This window comes from Hevea brasiliensis, chromosome 2, assembly GCF_030052815.1.
Source record: "Hevea brasiliensis isolate MT/VB/25A 57/8 chromosome 2, ASM3005281v1, whole genome shotgun sequence".
NCBI lineage: Eukaryota > Viridiplantae > Streptophyta > Magnoliopsida > Malpighiales > Euphorbiaceae > Hevea > Hevea brasiliensis.
In genome coordinates, this window is record NC_079494.1 from 3,641,294 (window position 1) to 3,660,249 (window position 18,956).

Genomic DNA, 18,956 nt, shown 5'->3' on the forward strand with positions numbered 1-18,956 from the left:
AAAATATTATATATTTAGAATGACTTATTGATTTAATCGAATTAATTTATTTAATTTGATTTTTTTATAAAATATACTTTATTTTTTTTTAATTTTTCAATTAAGTTTTATTCCAAAATCAAATCGACTATTTGCACACTTCTAATATTCCTGCTATGTTTGAGTTAGATGATGAAACAACCACACAATAATTTTCCCAAGAAAAATGGTAGGTAGTCACGTTACTATATTTTGGGAAAGCATTCTACTTAAAACAAAAAATTCGGTAAATTATTTTTTAGTGCTTGATATAAATCAAAATTAATACACATGTTCGTTGATTTTTAAAATGTCAATAGTTTCGTCCTGAATTTTGAGTCCACATAATTCAAAGTCTCTTTATCCATATTTCATTTAATTTACTGTTAATTATCTATGAAATGACTAAAAAACTCAATAAGTTTACTTTTTTGTCCTTTAACTATATTAAAATTAACACATTTATCCTTCATTTTCTATCACATAGGCGCACATAGCCACAGATGCATACAACATCTCAGCTTTTATTCTTTCTCCCTCTATTTCCATGAAGACTCATTCATTTCCTCTATGAACAAGGGAAATATGGAGTCTAGTCAGCTCCATAGGTATTGACGAGCTCGAGTGTTATTGGAAAATGTGAGATCTAATTAGATCAAATTTGCAAGTTACGACTCAACCTACTCGATTTTTTTCCTTTCCAATGGTTGTTCATTGCAAGATGAGTAACGGGATCATTTAAGGTTAGATGTTTATTAGCAACTACTAGGTCCTTCAATTCCTAGCCTTTCTCTCCTATTACAATTCTAACCTAATAGAGTCCTGAATGGAAAGATCTTTCCTTCCAATCAAGTCCTTCACGGGTCATGACTCAACTCACTAGATTCTTTCCCTTCTAATGTTCATTCGCCACGAGATCAATGGTGATGAGATCATTTGAGATTGGGTGTTCATCTAACGACATGTCCTAGCTCATCAGATGCTACGAGTGGCAGCATCAGAGCGGGATTCTTCAGTTACTTACTTCATTCCTTTTGTGATTCTAACTTAGGATGAAATCATTGACTTTTTATATGAATTAGTTTTGACATATCTTATAATTAATATATAATTTATTTTTACTATTATTAAAATAATGTGAGGATATTTCAAAGATTTGAGAATATTTCTTTCTCTTTTGACTTGTTGACCTGATGAAATCATGGATAGAATGATCTTTAGGTTTGATGGATTCAATATCTAGGGGCAAAACCATTAACTTCTATAAATTAAGAGACATATACATTAATTTTTATATGAATAGATAGAAATGACAATGATGCGGGTCGAGGGCGGGGATCGCTCCTCTCGTCCTCTCCCCATAGAAATTTGGAGTTGGAGAGGGGTATTTTCCATTAGGATACGGGATCGTATTTTTTTATTTTTTTAATTTTAATTTATTAGTGTATAATATAAATTTATTTATTAAAAATAAAAATATAATTAAAAATGTAAGTTTTATATATTATTTTAATAATATATTTATATATTTTTATTAAAATTATAATATTTAAATATATAAATATATAAAAATAAATTATTTTTTAATAAAAAATAATAACTCATTCCCGTGCTGAGCGAATTAATGGATTTTGGGACAGGGAAAACATATTCTCATCCCTGCACTCTGCACAAATTAAAGTCAAACCTTTTGCCATCTTATAATTATGACGGTAATTTATCTGAAAAATTTAAAGGAAATGCCCAAAACTATTTTCCACCCTCGTCTGAGGGCATTTACGTAATCCCGACCTACCAAATCCAATCCTAAACCACGCTCCCCTACACTGAACGCTGCTTCACTGAACCGCCACTGTTACTAGCTCCAAACCAAAGAGAACAAAGACAATGGTGGCGATTTCTTGTCACTCTATGCTTCCATCAAACAAAGTCTCTTTCTCCTCGTCTTCCTATTCTTTCTCCAGTAATGTTGTCTCCCAGTCTGCTCGATTCTCCGGTGTATCGGTTTCTTCTCGGGTGATTCGTGGGAGAATCTCGTTCCAGACCTCCTCTGCTACCTCTTCGTCTTCCTCTTCCGCCAATGGCAAAGGTCTGTCTCCATATTTTAAGCGCTCTGAAATTTCCCATTTGAGCTACTATAAACGAGTGCTATACTTTTGTCTTGATTATCTGTGGAAATACATCGGTGCTTGAATCGACTGGCGTGGAATTAGGGTTTTTGGGTTTTTTTTTTCCTTAAATAGGGATAATGCAGATACGGTGGTATTTAGATCGAATTTTTGTGTGTTATTTTTTGAACTACGTTTATTTTTGGAAATGCTTAATAGATTAAATGTTGACCTTATTGAGCAGTTTAGGCGTCAAAGTTCTTCCTCATTTTGTTGTTTTTTTTGCGGGGCTCTTTTGATTTAGAGTTGTAATCTCAAATTAAGATTTCCTCCATAAAACTTGAACCACTAAGCACATACCCATGTGAAATAAGGCTCCACTGCCCCATTATTTGTTTATATAAATAGAGACATGATCCACCCTTTCGAAAAGTGTTTATATGCTCATCAATGAATTACACAGTTCAAAAATAATTAAATAAAAAAATAAATAAGTGAATTTTCAAATAAGTGTGAATTTTTCACTCCATTTTCAGCTTTCCTCAGTTTTGTAGTCAATATGTGGTAGAATTAATTTGCATCAAACTCAAAATCAATCTTAGGTCTTGTTTGGTTTAAATTCTTTACTTTTTAAGAAGTTGATTGTTCAAGGAGTAACTTACCCCACAGGGCAGGTAAGTTACTTCCCTTGAATTGAAGGAGGTTACTTTATTCACCTTTTAAAAAGTTGAGTTAAAATGGCAACCAAAACAAATTGAATTTATTAACTTCCTGAGAGGTTGAAGTTCCTAAGCAAACTTACCCCAAATTAAATAAGGCCTTAAAGATTTTCTTTTGAAGCTCCAAACCAGAGCTGATGCTTCAAATTTGATAGTTTTAACTTGATTCAATAGATTTTCCTTTTTTAAAAAGTAGCTGATAGTTTTAAAAAAGCATCATGTGGATCAAATCATTTTCGAACCAAAATTAAAGTTATTAAAAACCAAAATCGAAATTGAAAACTTCTTCAAACTAAACTAATTAGAAACTAAAACCAACTAAAATCAATCTGATTAATTTTAATTCCGATTCTTTCTTTCTTTAAAACTTGAACCATAGATTCTAATTCAAAATTGGGCTGGACCAGACAGGTGATGAGTCTAGAGATAATGAGTCTAGAGATAGTAACGGATAGGATACCTGGCAAAATCACCTTATCGGGTTCCGATTAATATTCCCAAAAACTTAAAGTCATCCTAAACTCTATTAAAATTTATTCTCAACTACCCGAATCCATTTTAAACATTATTATTATTATCTGAAAAATACTCATTAATAAACTACACAAATTTTTTTATTAATAATTTATATTTTAAAAATTTAATAATTTCATAAATATTTGAATTCTATTTTATTTAAAATAAAAAATATAAGATTTATAAATATTATTATAGAAAATATATATTTTATATTTGATTAAGTATTTATATAAACGGGTAAGTACCTAATAAGTAAAACTCAAACTCGACAAGGATAATTTTCTTAAAACTCAAATTATTTCAAATCCGATTATATACCATCTAAACTCGTCTTATTAGAATTCGATAGAATCATGTATTTGTAAGAATCTGACTCGTTCCCATCCATAAGTTAGTCCTAACATGTGGTTTCAGGTTGAAAATCCCAATTAATTAGATTTCCATGGACGTGTGGTGCACCAATTTTATTGCATGAAGCCTGTAGAAGCTGTGCATTAGGATCCATTAATTTCTGATTTGATATGATCTTGCAACCTAACGATCTCAAATGGATTGGAACAAGAATTAATCGAGTGTTTTATCTATGGAGGTGCATCCCTGGGCATATTGTTCACTTTCCCCTCTATGTTCCTCTTTGGATTTTGTTCTTTTGTGAAAATGGAGGCCAAGTGGGTAACACAAGAAGATTAAGATAATTCAATCCATGTATTGTTTTTTAAAAATCTGCTAACTTTTTCTGAATCTAGTGGCTAGGACTTGGGTCCAACAAGAGAATAATTATGAAAAAAAAAAAAATCAAATAACTACTTAAATTTTCAAACAAGTACAAAATTTTTGAGCTAAATAAGAATTGAATTTTATAATTAAGGCTAAATAAATTTTAGCATAATAAAATATTTTTTTAAAAAATATTTATTATTTTTAATTAAAATAAAATTTAAAAATTGAAAAATATGATCAACAGAAATTATATAATATTAAAATAGTCATATTTTATTATTAAAAAATAGAAAAAATAATAATTTTTTATAAAATATTAGGAATATTTAACTTTAATTAGAAGGTTATGTCCTTATTTAGTTCATTTTGAACTTATGTAGTCCTTAATTGAAAATATAGGAGTTTATTTGATATTTTTTCCAAATAATTTTAATGTAATTTTAATGTTTTTAAGTCTACTAAAATCTATATCTTATACTATCAGCTCTACATAACGTATTCAGCCACTTGATATTAATTAGTTTGATATATTTTAGTTACTAATTTATATAAAAATATTTTTATTAATAATTTATATCTTAAAATTTTAATAATTTTCTAAAATATTTAAATTCTATTTATTAACATTTATTCTGTTTTAACATTTTTTTTTTTAAATTATGATAAAAATCTATGAGAATTGTCATTATAATGGAAGTCACAACTAGCATCTTATCTTCATTAACTGATGGTTGAGATGATTTATTCCATTCTCCAGATACCTGTTTTATACAGATCATGAAACTAATGAAAGAAATAGTTATCCAATCTCAGTTTGCAGAAGGCACTTGATTTTTGAAAACTCAGAACTTGTTGATTTCAGTTCTGAAAATGTTGAAGCAGAAAGCAACAAACACTTCTTCACAAGTTCTCATTGCCATTGAGAAGCAAGGAAACCAATAACAATATTTTCACCTGTACTTTGAGGGAATTAAGTAAAAATTAGAATTGGGTTTACAAATTTGGGGTTTTTTCCTGAATGAGAAGAAGAAATGGTGGAGATTTTGTGGTGTTTTGGAGTTTGAAAATGATTAGGAAGGACGAGATTGGTCGTAACCTACCAAATCCAGTGATTGAAATTTGGAATATTTGGCTGAGCTAAGGGACGAATGAACTCGTTAAACAGAAATGAATAAATAAATGCTTGTTCTTGCCGGCTCATTTTCAATATTGCATCAGTCCAATTAAGATAAGTTTGATGTAAGGATCCCATCCTTCTGGTGGTATTTGATGTAGGAATCCACAGACAAATGACATTTATGAATATAAAACTCCATCTCCTGTAGACTTTTCTTCTCCAGAACTGCATCTGTTGGAGAAATTTCAGTTTTGATTAATACCAAGAAAATATGGAAGGCGAGATCGTTTGCGTAACTGGTGCGTCAGGATTCATTGGGTCTTGGCTTGTCATGAGGCTTCTTCAACAAGGCTACTTTGTCAGGGCAACTGTGCGCGATCCTGGTTTGAAATTCTTATATTTCATTTATGAGTTTATTTCTCATTAAACTTGAAATCAACTAGTGGAGTTGCTAGCCGTACTTAATATGATGATGGTTTTGGATGCAGAAAACATGAACAAGGTGAAGTATTTGTTGGACTTGCCAAAAGCCAGCACCCATCTGAGTTTGTGGAGAGGGGAGCTGGTTGAGGAAGGAAACTTTGATGATGTAATTCAAGGGTGTACAGGGGTATTCCACGTCGCTACACCTATGGATTTCTCTCCGGATCGAGATCTAGAGGTACTTCCATAATTTAGTTGTGGAGATTATGCTTCTGTAGGCTATTATCAGAGTTAAATTCTCCTGCAATATGCATACATACATATCCATTAGGGATTGTCTATACTTATCCATTTCTCCATCTATCTATATATCCATCTAGATGTGGGTCCGGTTTGATTCCGGATTGAAACTGGTTTGATAGTTTCAATTTGAAGGGTTGAGAACTCAGAATCGGACAAAGAAGTCTTATTAGTTTCAATCTCAGCTTTATTTTCTGATCTGATTTCAATTTGATTTAGTTTAATTCTGATTCAGTTTATTTGGTTTGATTAATGATAAAATAAGTTTTAATATTTTATTTTCTAAAATTTGAAAAATCTAGTTTTGACCAAAATCAGACTGACGAAACTAAAATTGATTAGTGTGATTTCGACTTGATTCAATACAATTTTGATCAAATTTGAATTTAATTGATTTTCAACCTAATTTTAATTAAATCCTTTCGGTATGATTCCAATTCAAATTCAGACATTTCTAAAGCCTTCAGTAAATTTGATTATGGCAGGCTGACATTATAAAGCCTACAGTAAATGGGGTATTGAACATCATGAGATCCTGCTTGAAGGCAAAAACCATCAGAAGGTTCATCTACACCTCGACCACAGGAACTGTTACCGTCCAACCGCCACCTCCGCCGCCGGAGTATGATGAGAGCTTTTGGACTGATGTTGATTTTTGCTATGCAGAGAAGATGCCTGGATGGGTTAGCATTTTCCTTCTTCATTTAATTAATCAATTAGCATATAAATAAAAAATTATCGTGCATACAACGATTTAATTTTAATAGTCAGATCATAAATTTCATATGAATTTCATTATTATCGACTATTAGAGTACATTCTTGTTGTTTTTGTAGTCATATTTTGTTGCAAAAACAAAAGCTGAGAGAGCAGCATGGGAATTTGCCAAGGAAAATGGCATAAGTCTCGTCACTGTTCATCCATCTGTGGTGGTGGGTCCATTTCTTACTCCTTCAAAGCCTTTCAGTATTGACTTAGGATTGGCTTTGATCACAAGTATGTATAATCATTGTTCATTTAGTGTTAATTATGTTATCATTAATTGCTAAATCCAATGCTAATTAATTTTAAGTATAATTGGCAATGTCATAGGAAATGAAGCACTTTACAAGATGATAGCTAGAGGACGAGTAGTGCATTTGGATGATGTGTGCAGCGCTCATATATTCCTGTTTGAACATCCAGAAGCAAATGGGAGATATATATGCTCCAATCATAATTTTACAATTGTGGATTTGGCAAAATCACTGAGCCAAAAGTATCCTGAGTATGATATTCCTACCAAGTACGTATTGAGATCTCACAATCCCGAAGATAACTCTTCACTTCAGTATCGCTGAGTTAGAACTCATTGGTAAATCCTTGCATTATTATATAAACTGTCAGGTTAGATTTAAAAATCATTGTTAATTAATGATGCAGATTTGAGGGTATTGAAGAATCTCCGAAAGCTATTTCTTGCTCATCAAAGAAGCTATTGGACTTAGGATTCACATTCAAATTTGAGTCTACCAAATATGATGTGGGAGATTTATATGCAGAAGCTTTTGAATTTTGCAGAGAGAAGGGGATTATGCCACAGCCATAGGGCTAGCAAAGCTAATGCACAAGGAAGGGATTCCATTTCAAGGCCTTTGATAATGTTTAATTATGAGATAGACTTAAAAATTTAGTTTAATTCTATCAATTCAGTCAAAAACTGCATTGCTTTGCTTACTTATGAATTAAAATTTCTATTTTTTCTTTTAAAATTCCTGTTGAAAACATTTTAACTTCTATAATGGGTTTGAGCAAAATTAGGTCTAATCTAGTGAGTTTAGAAAATAGCTGTGGTTTACTAAAAAAAAAAATTCTAATTTTTTTCACAACTCTCAGTCTCTCCTTTCTATGCATTGCTTTGCTTACATGTTGTTTGTGATTGTGTTGCAAATTTTGATTTCGTTTGAAGTTTAACTATTGAAATTTTGAGTTTTATTTGAATGTTAGACATACAATTTGAATAGAGGCCAAGAAGTGAGAAAAATAAAATATTATATATTTAGAATAAATTATTGACTTAATCGAATAGATTTTTTTAATTTAATTCAATTTAATTTGATTTTTTTATAAAATATATTTTATATTTTTTTAATTTTTCAATTAAATTTTATTCAAAATCAAAATGACTATTTGCACACTTCTAATATTTCTACTATGTTTGAATTAGATTATGAAACAAATACACAATAAATTTCCCAAGGAAAACGGTAGGTAGTCACGTTCCTATATTTTGGGAAAGCATTCTACTTAAAACAAAAAATTGGGTAAATTATTTTTTAGTGCTTGATATAAATCAAAATTAATAAGCATGTTCCTTAATTTTCAAAATGTCAATATTTTCTTTCTTGAATTTTGAGTCCACATAATTTAAAGTCTCTATGTCCATATTTCATTTAATTTACTATTAATTGTCTATGAAATCACTAAAAAGCTTTTAAGAATAAGTTTACTTTTTTGTCCTTTAACTATATTAAAATTAACACATTTATCCTTCATTTTCTATCACACAAGCCCAGGTAGCCATAGATCCATACAACATCTCAACTATTATTCTTTCTCCCTTTGTTTCCACAATGACTAGTTCCTTTCCTCTATGAATAGGGGAAATGAGGAGTCTAGTTAGCTCCATAGGTATTGACTAGCTTGAGTGGTGTTAGAAAATGTGAGATCTAATTAGGTCGAGTTCGCAGGTTACGACTCAACCTGCTAGATTTTTTCCTTTCCAATGATTGTTCATTGCAAGACTAGTAACGAGATCATTTAAGGTTGGATGTTCATTTAGCAATTGCTAGGTCTTTCAGTTCCTCGCCTTTCTCTCCTATTACAATTCTAACCTAATAGAATCATGGATGGAAAGATCTTTTCCTTCCAATCAAGTCTTTAATGGGTCATGACTCAACTCACTAGATTCTTCCCCTTCCAATGGTCATTCGCTATAAGATAAATGGTGATGGGATCATTTGAGTTTGGGTGTTCATCTAACATGTCCTTGTTCATTAGATACTAAAAGTGGCTGCAGCAGAGCTAGATTTTTTCGTTACTCACTTCGTTCCTTTTATGATTCTAATATAGGATTAAATCATTGACTTTTTAAAAATCAAGAGATATGTGAATTAATTTTGACATACCTTATAATTAAAATAAAATTTATTCTCACTATTATTAAAATAATGTGAGGATATTTCAGAGATTTGAGAATATTTCTTTCTCCTTTGACTTGTTGACCTAATGAAATCATGGATAGAATGATCTTTAGGTTTGATGGATTCAATATCCAAGGGCAAAACCATTAACTTCTATAAATCAAGAGATATATACGTTAATTTTCACATAAATAGGTAGGAATGACAATAGTGCCGATCGAGGGCGGAGATTGCTCCTCTCGTCCTGCCCCATAAGAGTTCGAGGTTGGGAAGGGGGCATGGCCTGCTGAGAAGTGGACTGGGACGGGTTTCTCCACAGGTAATTTTTTTTTTATTTTTTATTTTAATTTATTAGTATATAATATAAATTTATTTATTAAAAAATAAAAATATAATTAGAAATATAAGTTTTAGACATTATTTTTAAAATATATTTATATATTTTATTAAAATTATAATATATAAATATATAAATATATAAATATATAAAATCTCCGTACAAATCAGAATCAAGATAAAATCAAAGCAAAATAATTGAGTTTGAAATGAGACGGGTTTGAAAATTTTTGCCACCCCTATGATTAAGAAGGTAATTTATCTGAAAAATTTACAGGAGATGCCCAACACTATTTTCCACCCTCGTCTGAGGGCATTTACGTAATCCCGACCTACCAACTCCAATCCTTAACCACACTCACCTACACTGGACGCTGCGTCACTGAACTGCGACTGTTACTAGTTCCAAACCAAAGAGAACAAAAACAATGGCGGCGATTTCTTGTCACTCTACGCTTCCATCCAACAAAGTCTATTTCTCCTCGTCTTCCTCTGCTTTCTCCAGTAATGTTCTCTTCCAGTCTGCTCGATTCTCCGGTGTATCGGTTTCATCTCGGGTGATTCGTGGGAGAATCTCGTGCCAGACCTCTTCTGCTTCCTCTTCGTCTTCCTCTTCCGTCAATGGCAAAGGTCTGTCTCCATATTTTGAGCTCCCTGAAATTTCCCATTTGAGCTAGTTTAAAGGAATGCTATACTTTTGTCTTGATTATCTGTGGAAACGCGTCGGTGCTTGAATCGATTGGTGTGGAATTAGGGTTTTTGGGTTTTTTTTTTTTTCCTTAAACAGGGATAATGCAGATACGGTGGTATTTAGATCGAATTTTTGTGTGTTTTTTTTTTGAACTAGGTTTATTTTTGGAAATGCTTAATAGATGAAATGTTGACCTTATTGAGCAGTGTAGGCGTCAAAGTTCTTCCTCATTTTGTTGTTTTTTGGGGGGGCTCTTTTGATTTAGAGTTATAATCTCATTTCGACAACATGAAGTTGACGGTGTTGATTGTTGAGTTCTGAAAAAAAGTGGAGAAGTGTTGTATTGGACGAGTGTTTTTCTGCTGGTATTATTACTTCTTTGCTGCTGCACTAATGGTTCTGTGCATGTTATGGCTTTAATGCATAAACCTACTAATTTCTATGATAACCTCTAATAAGTAATGCAAGCGCTTTGTGTGCTTCAGTGCTTGTTAGGAGGGCTGTTTGTGCTACCACCTCTTGCAATTTTTAAGATTGGCTCTTTTTTCATTTGGGTTCCTTATTTTGCAGCAAAAACAGAGCTGAAGGATTTTCTACACATTAGTGATTTTGACAAAGCCACTCTTATGAAGATCTTGGACCGGGCTGCAGAGGTTAAGGCATTGTTAAAATCTGGAGACAGGACATTCCTCCCATTTAAAGGAAAGACAATGGCTATGATCTTTGCAAAGCCTTCTATGAGGACAAGGGTTTCATTTGAGACTGGGTTCTTCTTGCTTGGAGGCCATGCTATATATTTAGGGCCTGATGATATCCAGATGGGCAAACGGGAGGAAACTCGTGATGTTGCTCGTGTTTTGTCTCGCTATAATGATGTAATCATGGCACGTGTTTTTGCTCATCAGGTATGCTGGTGAGTTTCTTTTATGTGTGTTAATTTCTGATGATTGAATGATGGTTATTTCCTTTTCTGTATATTTCTATGCATGTGCACAACTGTACATGTGCATGCATATGTTTGTGTGAAATTTTGTGGATTTATGCAAAATTTGGTTGGATTCAGCTGCAAGTGACTTGTTTACTGAATTGCTTGAAGGTTGGCAAGGATGTTATGTCTTGTAACACTGAAATGTTTCAGTTGGAGTTTTTTAATGTCTCATTAACCTTGGTTTTTTTTTTGAGTTTGCTTAATAGCAATTCTTTTACTTATGGGTATCTACGATGCGGTTACTTACTAGTACTTTTGCAGGATATTCTTGATCTGGCAAAGTACGCAACTGTACCTGTTATTAATGGCTTGACTGACTACAACCATCCGTGCCAAATAATGGCTGATGCCCTCACAATAATTGAGCACATTGGTCAGTTGGAGGGGACCAAGGTAAGCTCACTGCCACTTTTCATTTTAGTTCTATCTTGTCTTTGTATGTCTTATATCTAACAGTCAGGTCTACAAGTTGGTTTTACACTGATTCCATACACTACTTCAAAATTTAGGTTGTATATGTTGGGGATGGGAATAACATTGTGCACTCTTGGATGTTGATGGCATCTGTTATTCCTTTCCACTTTGTTTGTGCCTGCCCTAAAGGTTTTGAACCAGATGCAAAAACAGTTGACAAAGCACGAGAGGCTGGAATCAGCAAGATCGAGGTCACAAATGATCCAAAGGAAGCTGTTAGCGGAGCTGATGTTGTATACTCAGATGTGTGGGCAAGCATGGGCCAAAAAGAAGAGGCAGCACACCGTCATAAAGTTTTTCAAGGATTTCAGGTTTATTTATTGTTCCTCTTAAAAGCATTTACTGTGGCATACATATGTTAATGAATTAGACATATTCAATTGTTAGTTTAGTTGTTTATCCTGTCTGTTGATTATAATATGGTATTATTAACTATTTCCTGTTGAAGAGAACTAAGACAGTTGTGACCGTCATCGTGCTCAATCAAAGTAACAAGGAGCTGTTTGGGTTCATATAAAATATGTGGCTCATATTTTGACATTTTATTAAATTGCAGGTGGATGAAGATCTGATGAAATTAGCTGGACCAAATGCTTATTTTATGCATTGTTTGCCAGCTGAGAGGGGTGTGGAGGTGACAGATGGTGTCATTGAAGCTCCAAACTCTATTGTCTTCCCACAAGCTGAGAACCGCATGCATGCCCAGAATGCTATAATGCTTCATATGCTTGGTCTGTGATCTCATTCCTCCCATGCCTGATGATGGGCAAGTACCGATGTTTGTGGCTGTTGAAGTCTTAGGCTCTTGGCTATTTCAAAATTGTTCTTTTGCAATTTTAAATTTTTTGTTGGAATAGATGTTTAATTTTGTGGCTTTGACCTGGTCCATTCAGGATTTGTTAGAATAGATACGTTTACCAGACAAAACTTATGGAAATTATCTGGCTGGTGGTTATGTTAGCATTGTCGGTTTCAATGTCCATGGCTGTGTATTTCATTTCCCTATGTCTTCAACGGTTTGTTTCTACTGAATTTCAGCAGCACACTGATAGATGATTAAAATGCTTGAATAAATGAGAAAAAGAATGCCTAAATAAATTTCATATTTGTTTGCTGCAATCACATGTTTTCCCACGGTGGATGCTACCTTGAGCAGATGAATCGATGGTCTAGCGTTCTTCTGCACTGAATTTGTTCCGTGCATCCTGGGGGCAACAGATGGGTTAGTGAAATTAACCAGATTAGGAAGAAATAAAATTTTAAGACTCGTCAGTTTAAGGTCATGATGATTGGTTCTGTTATCAATCTAATGCAGTGTCATGTCAAAAAAAGCATGCAGAATCGTTACAGCTTTTCTATCCCTACAGCCTTTCTTTCCTCCTCCCTTCTACTTGAGTTTTTATTTTTTATATTAGAATTGGGGAAGTGGAGAGACTCGATCTAGACCAAGTTACGCTAAGCTCTACTTGAGTTTTAACACTCCCAAGAATTCTGATATAAAAAGTCAGTCAAGGTACAGTTGTTATATAAGAAAAGAGAGAAAAACACACCTTTAGAAGATCAAAAACCTTCTCGCATGTGTATTTCTGTTTCATGCTTGCACCCCTTTGCTGCAACTTGTCAGGATGAACACAAAGAGTGGCTTTGCGGTAAGCTTTCTTCACAGCTGCAGCTGATATAAGATCCGTCAGAGGAATTGGCTGCCAACCGCTATCAGGGCCCAAAATCTGCAAAGCATTGGAAAAAAAAAGGTGTTGAAAGGGATAGCTAGTAAGCATTTGTGATGATAATTCACGGTGCATTAGGAAGCCAGAAAGAATAATAAAACCAATGGGAATTGACAGGCTAACAGTTGGCTAGTCAAAAAAAGATCAATAGATTTCTGCAGCAGCAACAAAATATTGATTTCTTTTTTTGTTCACCATGATGTGGAAGGTTTACTGCCAATCGTGGAAGGTTCAAAACAGAGTCTTAAACATACAAAGCGGTGTTTCTTGTTGTGTACATTCCTTAGAACAAGATTATCACAAATTCAGGGAAATTTCAAATTGAAAGATATACCCGGCAAGTGAAAAGATTTTGTTCATTACAATGTGCACAACTGGATACTAATTGCATAGAATTCTGCGTCTATCTAGAGTCCAGACTTTATTTAGTAAATGGAATGCTATCCAGAACATGCGCAGCATTCTGGAAGCAGTCATGTAGAGATAAATTTATCAAAAAGTGAAAAAATTACTACGTACGTATTGTAGTGTTGAGAGCAGGGCACGCAAATTCTTCTCCTTTCCACTGGACCATCCTTTAACACCAGCATCCAAAGTTTCTGCTAATCTCTGCCATTAAAATTCAATTTATGAGACATCCACAACTTGTCATAATTGCAAGAGTATTGTATTATTAATTGAGTAAATCATTACATTTCTCTCAGCTTGTTCTTTCTGAGCGAGAAGATCACGCATATTCTTCTCCGCAAGAGCTTTTGCCTGAAAGTGACCTCAAAAGAAGAATACCCGTCAAAACTTAGAAAAAATAGGTCCCTAGTTTTTAATCAGAAGCAAGAAACACAGCGTACCGCTCGTTCCGCTGTCCTTTGATTCCTTGCTAATGTAGCTTTACACCTTTCAGCTGATTCACCATTAGCACTGCTAAATCTCTCTGTTGAGTAGGCATGAAGTAAAATGTGTATTGTTCAGAAGCAGGTATAAACTTAAGCAAATTCTAATATCCCCAATAAGATGATAAAAGAAACTTTTTTTCCCCTTTTTAACATAAAATTGGGGCTAATTTTTAGTATTGTATACCATCATGATTTGAAGTACTTGGATAATTAGAACTGTTGGAAGGACCCGGACCTTTATATTGTTGATCCTGCAAGAAAATTTTTGAGCTCTTAATTTTCGAATACACTGAAATACATACAAGAAGAAAGTGAGACAAAAAAAAATGACGCACCCTGGATTTTATTCCAGCATCTCTTGAAGTGCCAGAATACTTCTCAGCTTGATTTCTGGCCTTAAAGGAAGCTTTCTCAGACAATGCCTTTTCCAGTGCACGTTTCCTGGCCTCTGCAGTTGCTCTCTCAACTGCAGCTCGCTCCGCCTTCAGTTTGGCTTCCATAGATGCCTTCTCTGCTGCTGACTTAGCATTAGCTTCTGCACAAGCCTTCTCTAACCTTTCTCGGGCCTCTGCCATTACCCTTTGATGAGCTTCTGCAGTTGCTCTTTCTGCAGCAGCCCTTTCTGCCCTTTCTCTGGCTTCAGCAAAAGCCCTTTCACGAGCTTCTCGGATTGCTCTTTCTACAGCTATCCTCTCCTTTTCCTTTTCCATTTCCCTCACTTTTGCTTCTTCCTTTCTCCCATGATGTTTCTTTTCCAACTCCACTTCCTTTTGCAAATTATCTTCAGCTTCCCTCTTTTCTCCTGTCAGAGTTTCATCATTCTTCTCCTTTTTATCAGTGTTTTGGTTTGCTCTCTCCTGTGATACTCCCATCATCGTTCTTTCCCCCTCAAAAATATTTGGCTGCTGACTTGCTTGCACGTCAATCATATTATTTATCCAGTTTTCCTCAGAAGAAGATTCAAAATATGTCTCTTCACCATGATTAGTAGGAACTTCAGAGTCCTTCACATCCTTGTTATTTTCTCCCAATTCACATTCCGCTTCTTCAACATCCTTTACTGAGTCACACAGTGTCTTCGACCCTATCCCATTACCTAAGCATCCTTCGTCGTGAGAAGAAACAAAATTACTCTCATTTTCTTCATCACTGGGACCAATTTCAGACTCACTGTCATCCTGATGATTTTCATCCAGTTGAAAAGTTACTTCTTCAGTATGCTTTTCCTGATCACAGATTCTATCATACTCTGTCACATGAAATTCATTTAGCTTGCAATCAAGGTTCACATCAGTTTCACCTAAATATACATCTGCTTTTTGCTTATTAATGCCATCAAGTCCAGTGAGACCTCGCTCTGGGACATCAGTTCCAAAATTCTCTTCTTCAACTGCTTCTGAACATTTTCCAGTCTCTGTAGGAAAGAAATCTTCACTTACCTCTGTCATCTTCCCATTCTCTTCAAATGCAAATATATCAGCAGTTACTTCCACATGCCCAAATCTTTCTTTATCTCCATTGGCTTCATCGGCTTTGTCTGTGTTCTCATTTTTATCTAGCAAGTACACATCATTAGTTGCTTCAAGATTGTTCTCCTGGTATGTGAAATCCTGTTGAGTTGCTTCTACATTGGTCTCATCTTCTGCCCTCAGATGAATCTGTGTTTGTATCCTCTCAGTTTCTAACACTGTGCAAGTCCTTTCTCTCTCCATTTCATTCATCTGATAATCGTTTTTGAGCATGTTCTCATTCTGTTTGGTCTCTTCCAGGTTCTCATTGCCTTTTGTCCCACAAGCTTCTCTAAGCACCTTCTCACTTCCTTCCTTGTCCTGAAAGTCATTAAATCTCACCTTAATTACTTCCTGTTCATGAACTCGAACTAACTTCTCAGCATCCTCTGGCTTGGCATCACTTAATTTCTTCTCATTTTCTTCCCAGTATGAACCCTCTTGCCATTTCATTTCACTTGCTACCCTGTCCAAATATTCTTTCTCTCCCTTCCCATTTCCTTCATGGCTATGAATTTCATCTAGTCTCCTCTCATTCTCCTGTATAACTGGAACTTCATTTGATCTATTCTCCATTTCCACATGATTGTGTGCATCTCTTTGTTCCTTCTCAAATTTCACACTATTCTGAGCCTCTTTTAGTTCCTTCATATCTTTGTTCTCATCCAACTCTTGGATTTCAAGTTCGGTATTTTTTTCTGGTTCATGCAGCATTTTTGCTATGCTCTCACATTCTTCCTGTTCATAGGGCTTAGGCATTTGACCTGCTTCTTCATGCTCATAAGAAATTCTGATTTTCTCTTCATTTTCTATGTGATGATGAAGCTCTTCAGTAGGCTTCATATTGTGTCTGTACACATCCCATTCAAATGCTGCTTTCACTGAATTTAGTTCCCTCTCTATCTTCTCCGGCTTAGGGGCCTTCACAAATGTTTTTAGTTTCTTATTATCACACTCCACTGGCTTCTCAATGTTTTCCTCTCCTGTCATCTTCTCCTTGCATTTATTTTCATTAGCAGATGGATTCATTTTCTTGTCATTGTTTGCCTGCTCAACCTCCAATGTCATTGCCCTGTGTTCACTGGTATCAGCAGGTTTATTTGCTTTCCTGCTTTCTGCTTCCACCCTATTATCCACTTGAGCCAATTTGGATTCTGTGCTGTTTGTTTCTCCAACAGCATTTTTCGTAGGAGATGATGTCTTTGCATTTCCAAATTCTGAGGTTACATGGCTTGCTTCTGTTGCATTGTGCTCTGGTAAGCTGGTGAAATCTTGCTCTGGAGTATAAAATTTCTGAACCATTTCCTTGGCCTCCTCTATGGATCTATTTTCTTTTTCTGCAACTTTAACCTCCCTTTTTTTATCTTTCAAGCCATCATTAAATCTTGGTCTCACACGATTTTGAAGACGGACCTTTCTTTCCATCAATTCTTTGGCTATTCTAATCTTTGCTTGAGCCTCCTCTATCGCCTTCCTCACAGCAGCTACAGAGGCAGCTGCAGCCGAATTAGCATCTATTTCCTCATCAAATAAAGGTGGTGAATAACTACCAGCAGCACCTTCAGAAGCATCATTACTAAAAACCCCAAACTTCGAATTCATTAACCTCATGGAGCCATCCCTATTTTTACCTAAATTAGGAAACGGGCCTAGAGGTGACACTGTTGATGGCTGTGTGCCAAGGCCAATTTCAAATGCATCAAATGATATATCATTTGAAAAGGATCTATTCCTGCTGGATTTTGTAAAGTTGGCATGATTTTTAGAATTGTTTTTAGCAGAATCTCTGGGTTGTGGGCCTGACACAACTTTCCGGAGAGGTTTGCTTTGCCTTATCCCCTCACTGACATTAACATTTAGATAAGCATCATTTAATACTGTGCGTACTGGCTTGTCACCTTCAGTCATCTGCGAGGGAGTGATTTCATCAATCAAACAAGTATAACCAGGAATGGTGTGGAGCTGAGCGATATGTTTCTTTCCAGTTGTCCCACTTTGGCTTTCTGGTTTTCTGTTATCGTATGACGGATTGAACTGTTTCCCACCATCAAGCCGCTGGAAAGATACTTCTGGTGATGGGGCTTGTTTCTGTTCTGAAACATTAGGATGTTCTGGCTCTGCAGGGCAGAACCTTGCTTTAGCTGCAGCCCTACACAACCCTTCTCACGGTCAGTTTTCCACCTCTACAAGTTAAATACAGGATAACAAAGCCATCTCATGCCTCTTGACATATTATATATGACATCAAGAAAATTACAGCACAAAGAAAGATAGAAAGAAAAGGGGGAGAGGAGAAGGAAAATTAAGTTGGTTAAAAATTAAAAAAAAAAAAAGCAATGACATCTTTTTTCACTAAAAAAAATTTCTTATTTACTCTATTCGATTGTCAAACTAACAAAGGCTAGATAAAAAGAATTCGCATCAAACTAGAGTAGTGATAAACACTAATTGATCCGCCAGTTTATAACAACAAAGCTCATCTTTCCAATTTTCAGTTCAATGAAAGTGAAGAAAATGTGGTTGTTGGTTAACTAAACAAACACACCCTTAACTTTGAGCATTTAAATCCATAAATCGACCTCCCTGTCATTATCAAAGATCCTACTTTGGCTGGCAAATTTATGACAAGCTTCCATTTTTAATTTCTCTTTCTTTCTTAACATTTTTAAAATGTGGACATAAACAGACAAATAAAGTTAACTTATTCAAGGAACTATTCCATACCGAGCTTCCTGAGAAGAATTCTTCACTTTCTTTGGTTTTGAAAGCAATTCTTCGTAAGGCACAGCAAAATCCGTCTCTACAAGACCACAAAAAATCGTTGAGTAGTCCAGCGTCGGGTTCCGTGCTTCCACCGAAGTCTTTCTGTCCTTAAGCTCCGGGAAATCGAGAATAGGAATCGAACAACCACCAGAACCACCAAATATTTCTTTGTAATCCTCCATTCGAGACCCAGGCTTCGCTACACCTCCAAAAATGCCGTCGTAGACGTGCTTTCCAGCTAAGCCTCCACCGTTAGCAAGCTTATTGGAGAAAGTAGTAGCAGAGGAAGCTTGTTGATACTCCATTGAGACAGAAAAAAAAGACACTATTTAGTGTTTACGCGTTTGGTTTTTGCTTCTTTCTTCTCTCCTGTGTCTGGTCTTTCTCTACATAGAAAACTATTTTTGCAGAGTCAGACACGAAAGAGAGAGAGGAAGAAGGGAAGAAGCAAGAACAAAATGAGACCGAGA

General features: G+C 34.8%; 3 protein-coding genes across 5 annotated transcripts; 2 read left to right on the plus strand and 1 right to left on the minus strand.

Moving 5' to 3' along the window:
* The first annotated feature begins 1,792 nt into the window (after positions 1-1,792).
* Positions 1,793-7,679, plus strand: LOC110638079 (bifunctional dihydroflavonol 4-reductase/flavanone 4-reductase). 2 transcript variants are annotated; one of them, XM_021788501.2, is made up of 7 exons: positions 1,793-2,107; positions 5,370-5,584; positions 5,690-5,862; positions 6,410-6,607; positions 6,761-6,920; positions 7,017-7,209; positions 7,347-7,679. In XM_021788501.2, the coding sequence occupies exons 2-7, from the start codon at positions 5,473-5,475 to the stop codon at positions 7,510-7,512; spliced, it is 1,002 nt and encodes a 333-aa protein (XP_021644193.2). In that variant the 5' UTR covers positions 1,793-2,107; positions 5,370-5,472; the 3' UTR covers positions 7,513-7,679. The 2 variants fall into 2 exon arrangements, with proteins under 2 accessions (XP_021644193.2, XP_021644192.2); XM_021788500.2 differs by having other exon boundaries at positions 1,794-2,107; positions 5,360-5,584.
* A 2,080-nt stretch (positions 7,680-9,759) lies between these two features.
* LOC110638077 (ornithine transcarbamylase, chloroplastic) lies at positions 9,760-12,575 on the plus strand. Its single transcript, XM_021788499.2, has 5 exons — positions 9,760-10,072; positions 10,704-11,038; positions 11,383-11,514; positions 11,631-11,906; positions 12,152-12,575. The coding sequence occupies exons 1-5, from the start codon at positions 9,871-9,873 to the stop codon at positions 12,332-12,334; spliced, it is 1,128 nt and encodes a 375-aa protein (XP_021644191.2). The 5' UTR covers positions 9,760-9,870; the 3' UTR covers positions 12,335-12,575.
* Positions 9,962-18,940, minus strand: LOC110638076 (auxilin-like protein 1). 2 transcript variants are annotated; one of them, XM_021788497.2, is made up of 9 exons: positions 18,448-18,940; positions 14,551-17,872; positions 14,400-14,466; positions 14,171-14,253; positions 14,016-14,081; positions 13,842-13,931; positions 13,146-13,322; positions 12,743-12,800; positions 9,962-10,096 (listed from the first exon to the last, which is right to left on the minus strand). In XM_021788497.2, exons 1-8 carry the CDS (start codon positions 18,789-18,791, stop codon positions 12,765-12,767), a joined length of 4,185 nt encoding a protein of 1,394 aa, XP_021644189.2. In that variant the 5' UTR covers positions 18,792-18,940; the 3' UTR covers positions 9,962-10,096; positions 12,743-12,764. The 2 variants fall into 2 exon arrangements, with proteins under 2 accessions (XP_021644189.2, XP_021644188.2); XM_021788496.2 differs by lacking the exon at positions 9,962-10,096 and having other exon boundaries at positions 12,647-12,800.
* Positions 18,941-18,956: the final 16 nt, after the last annotated feature.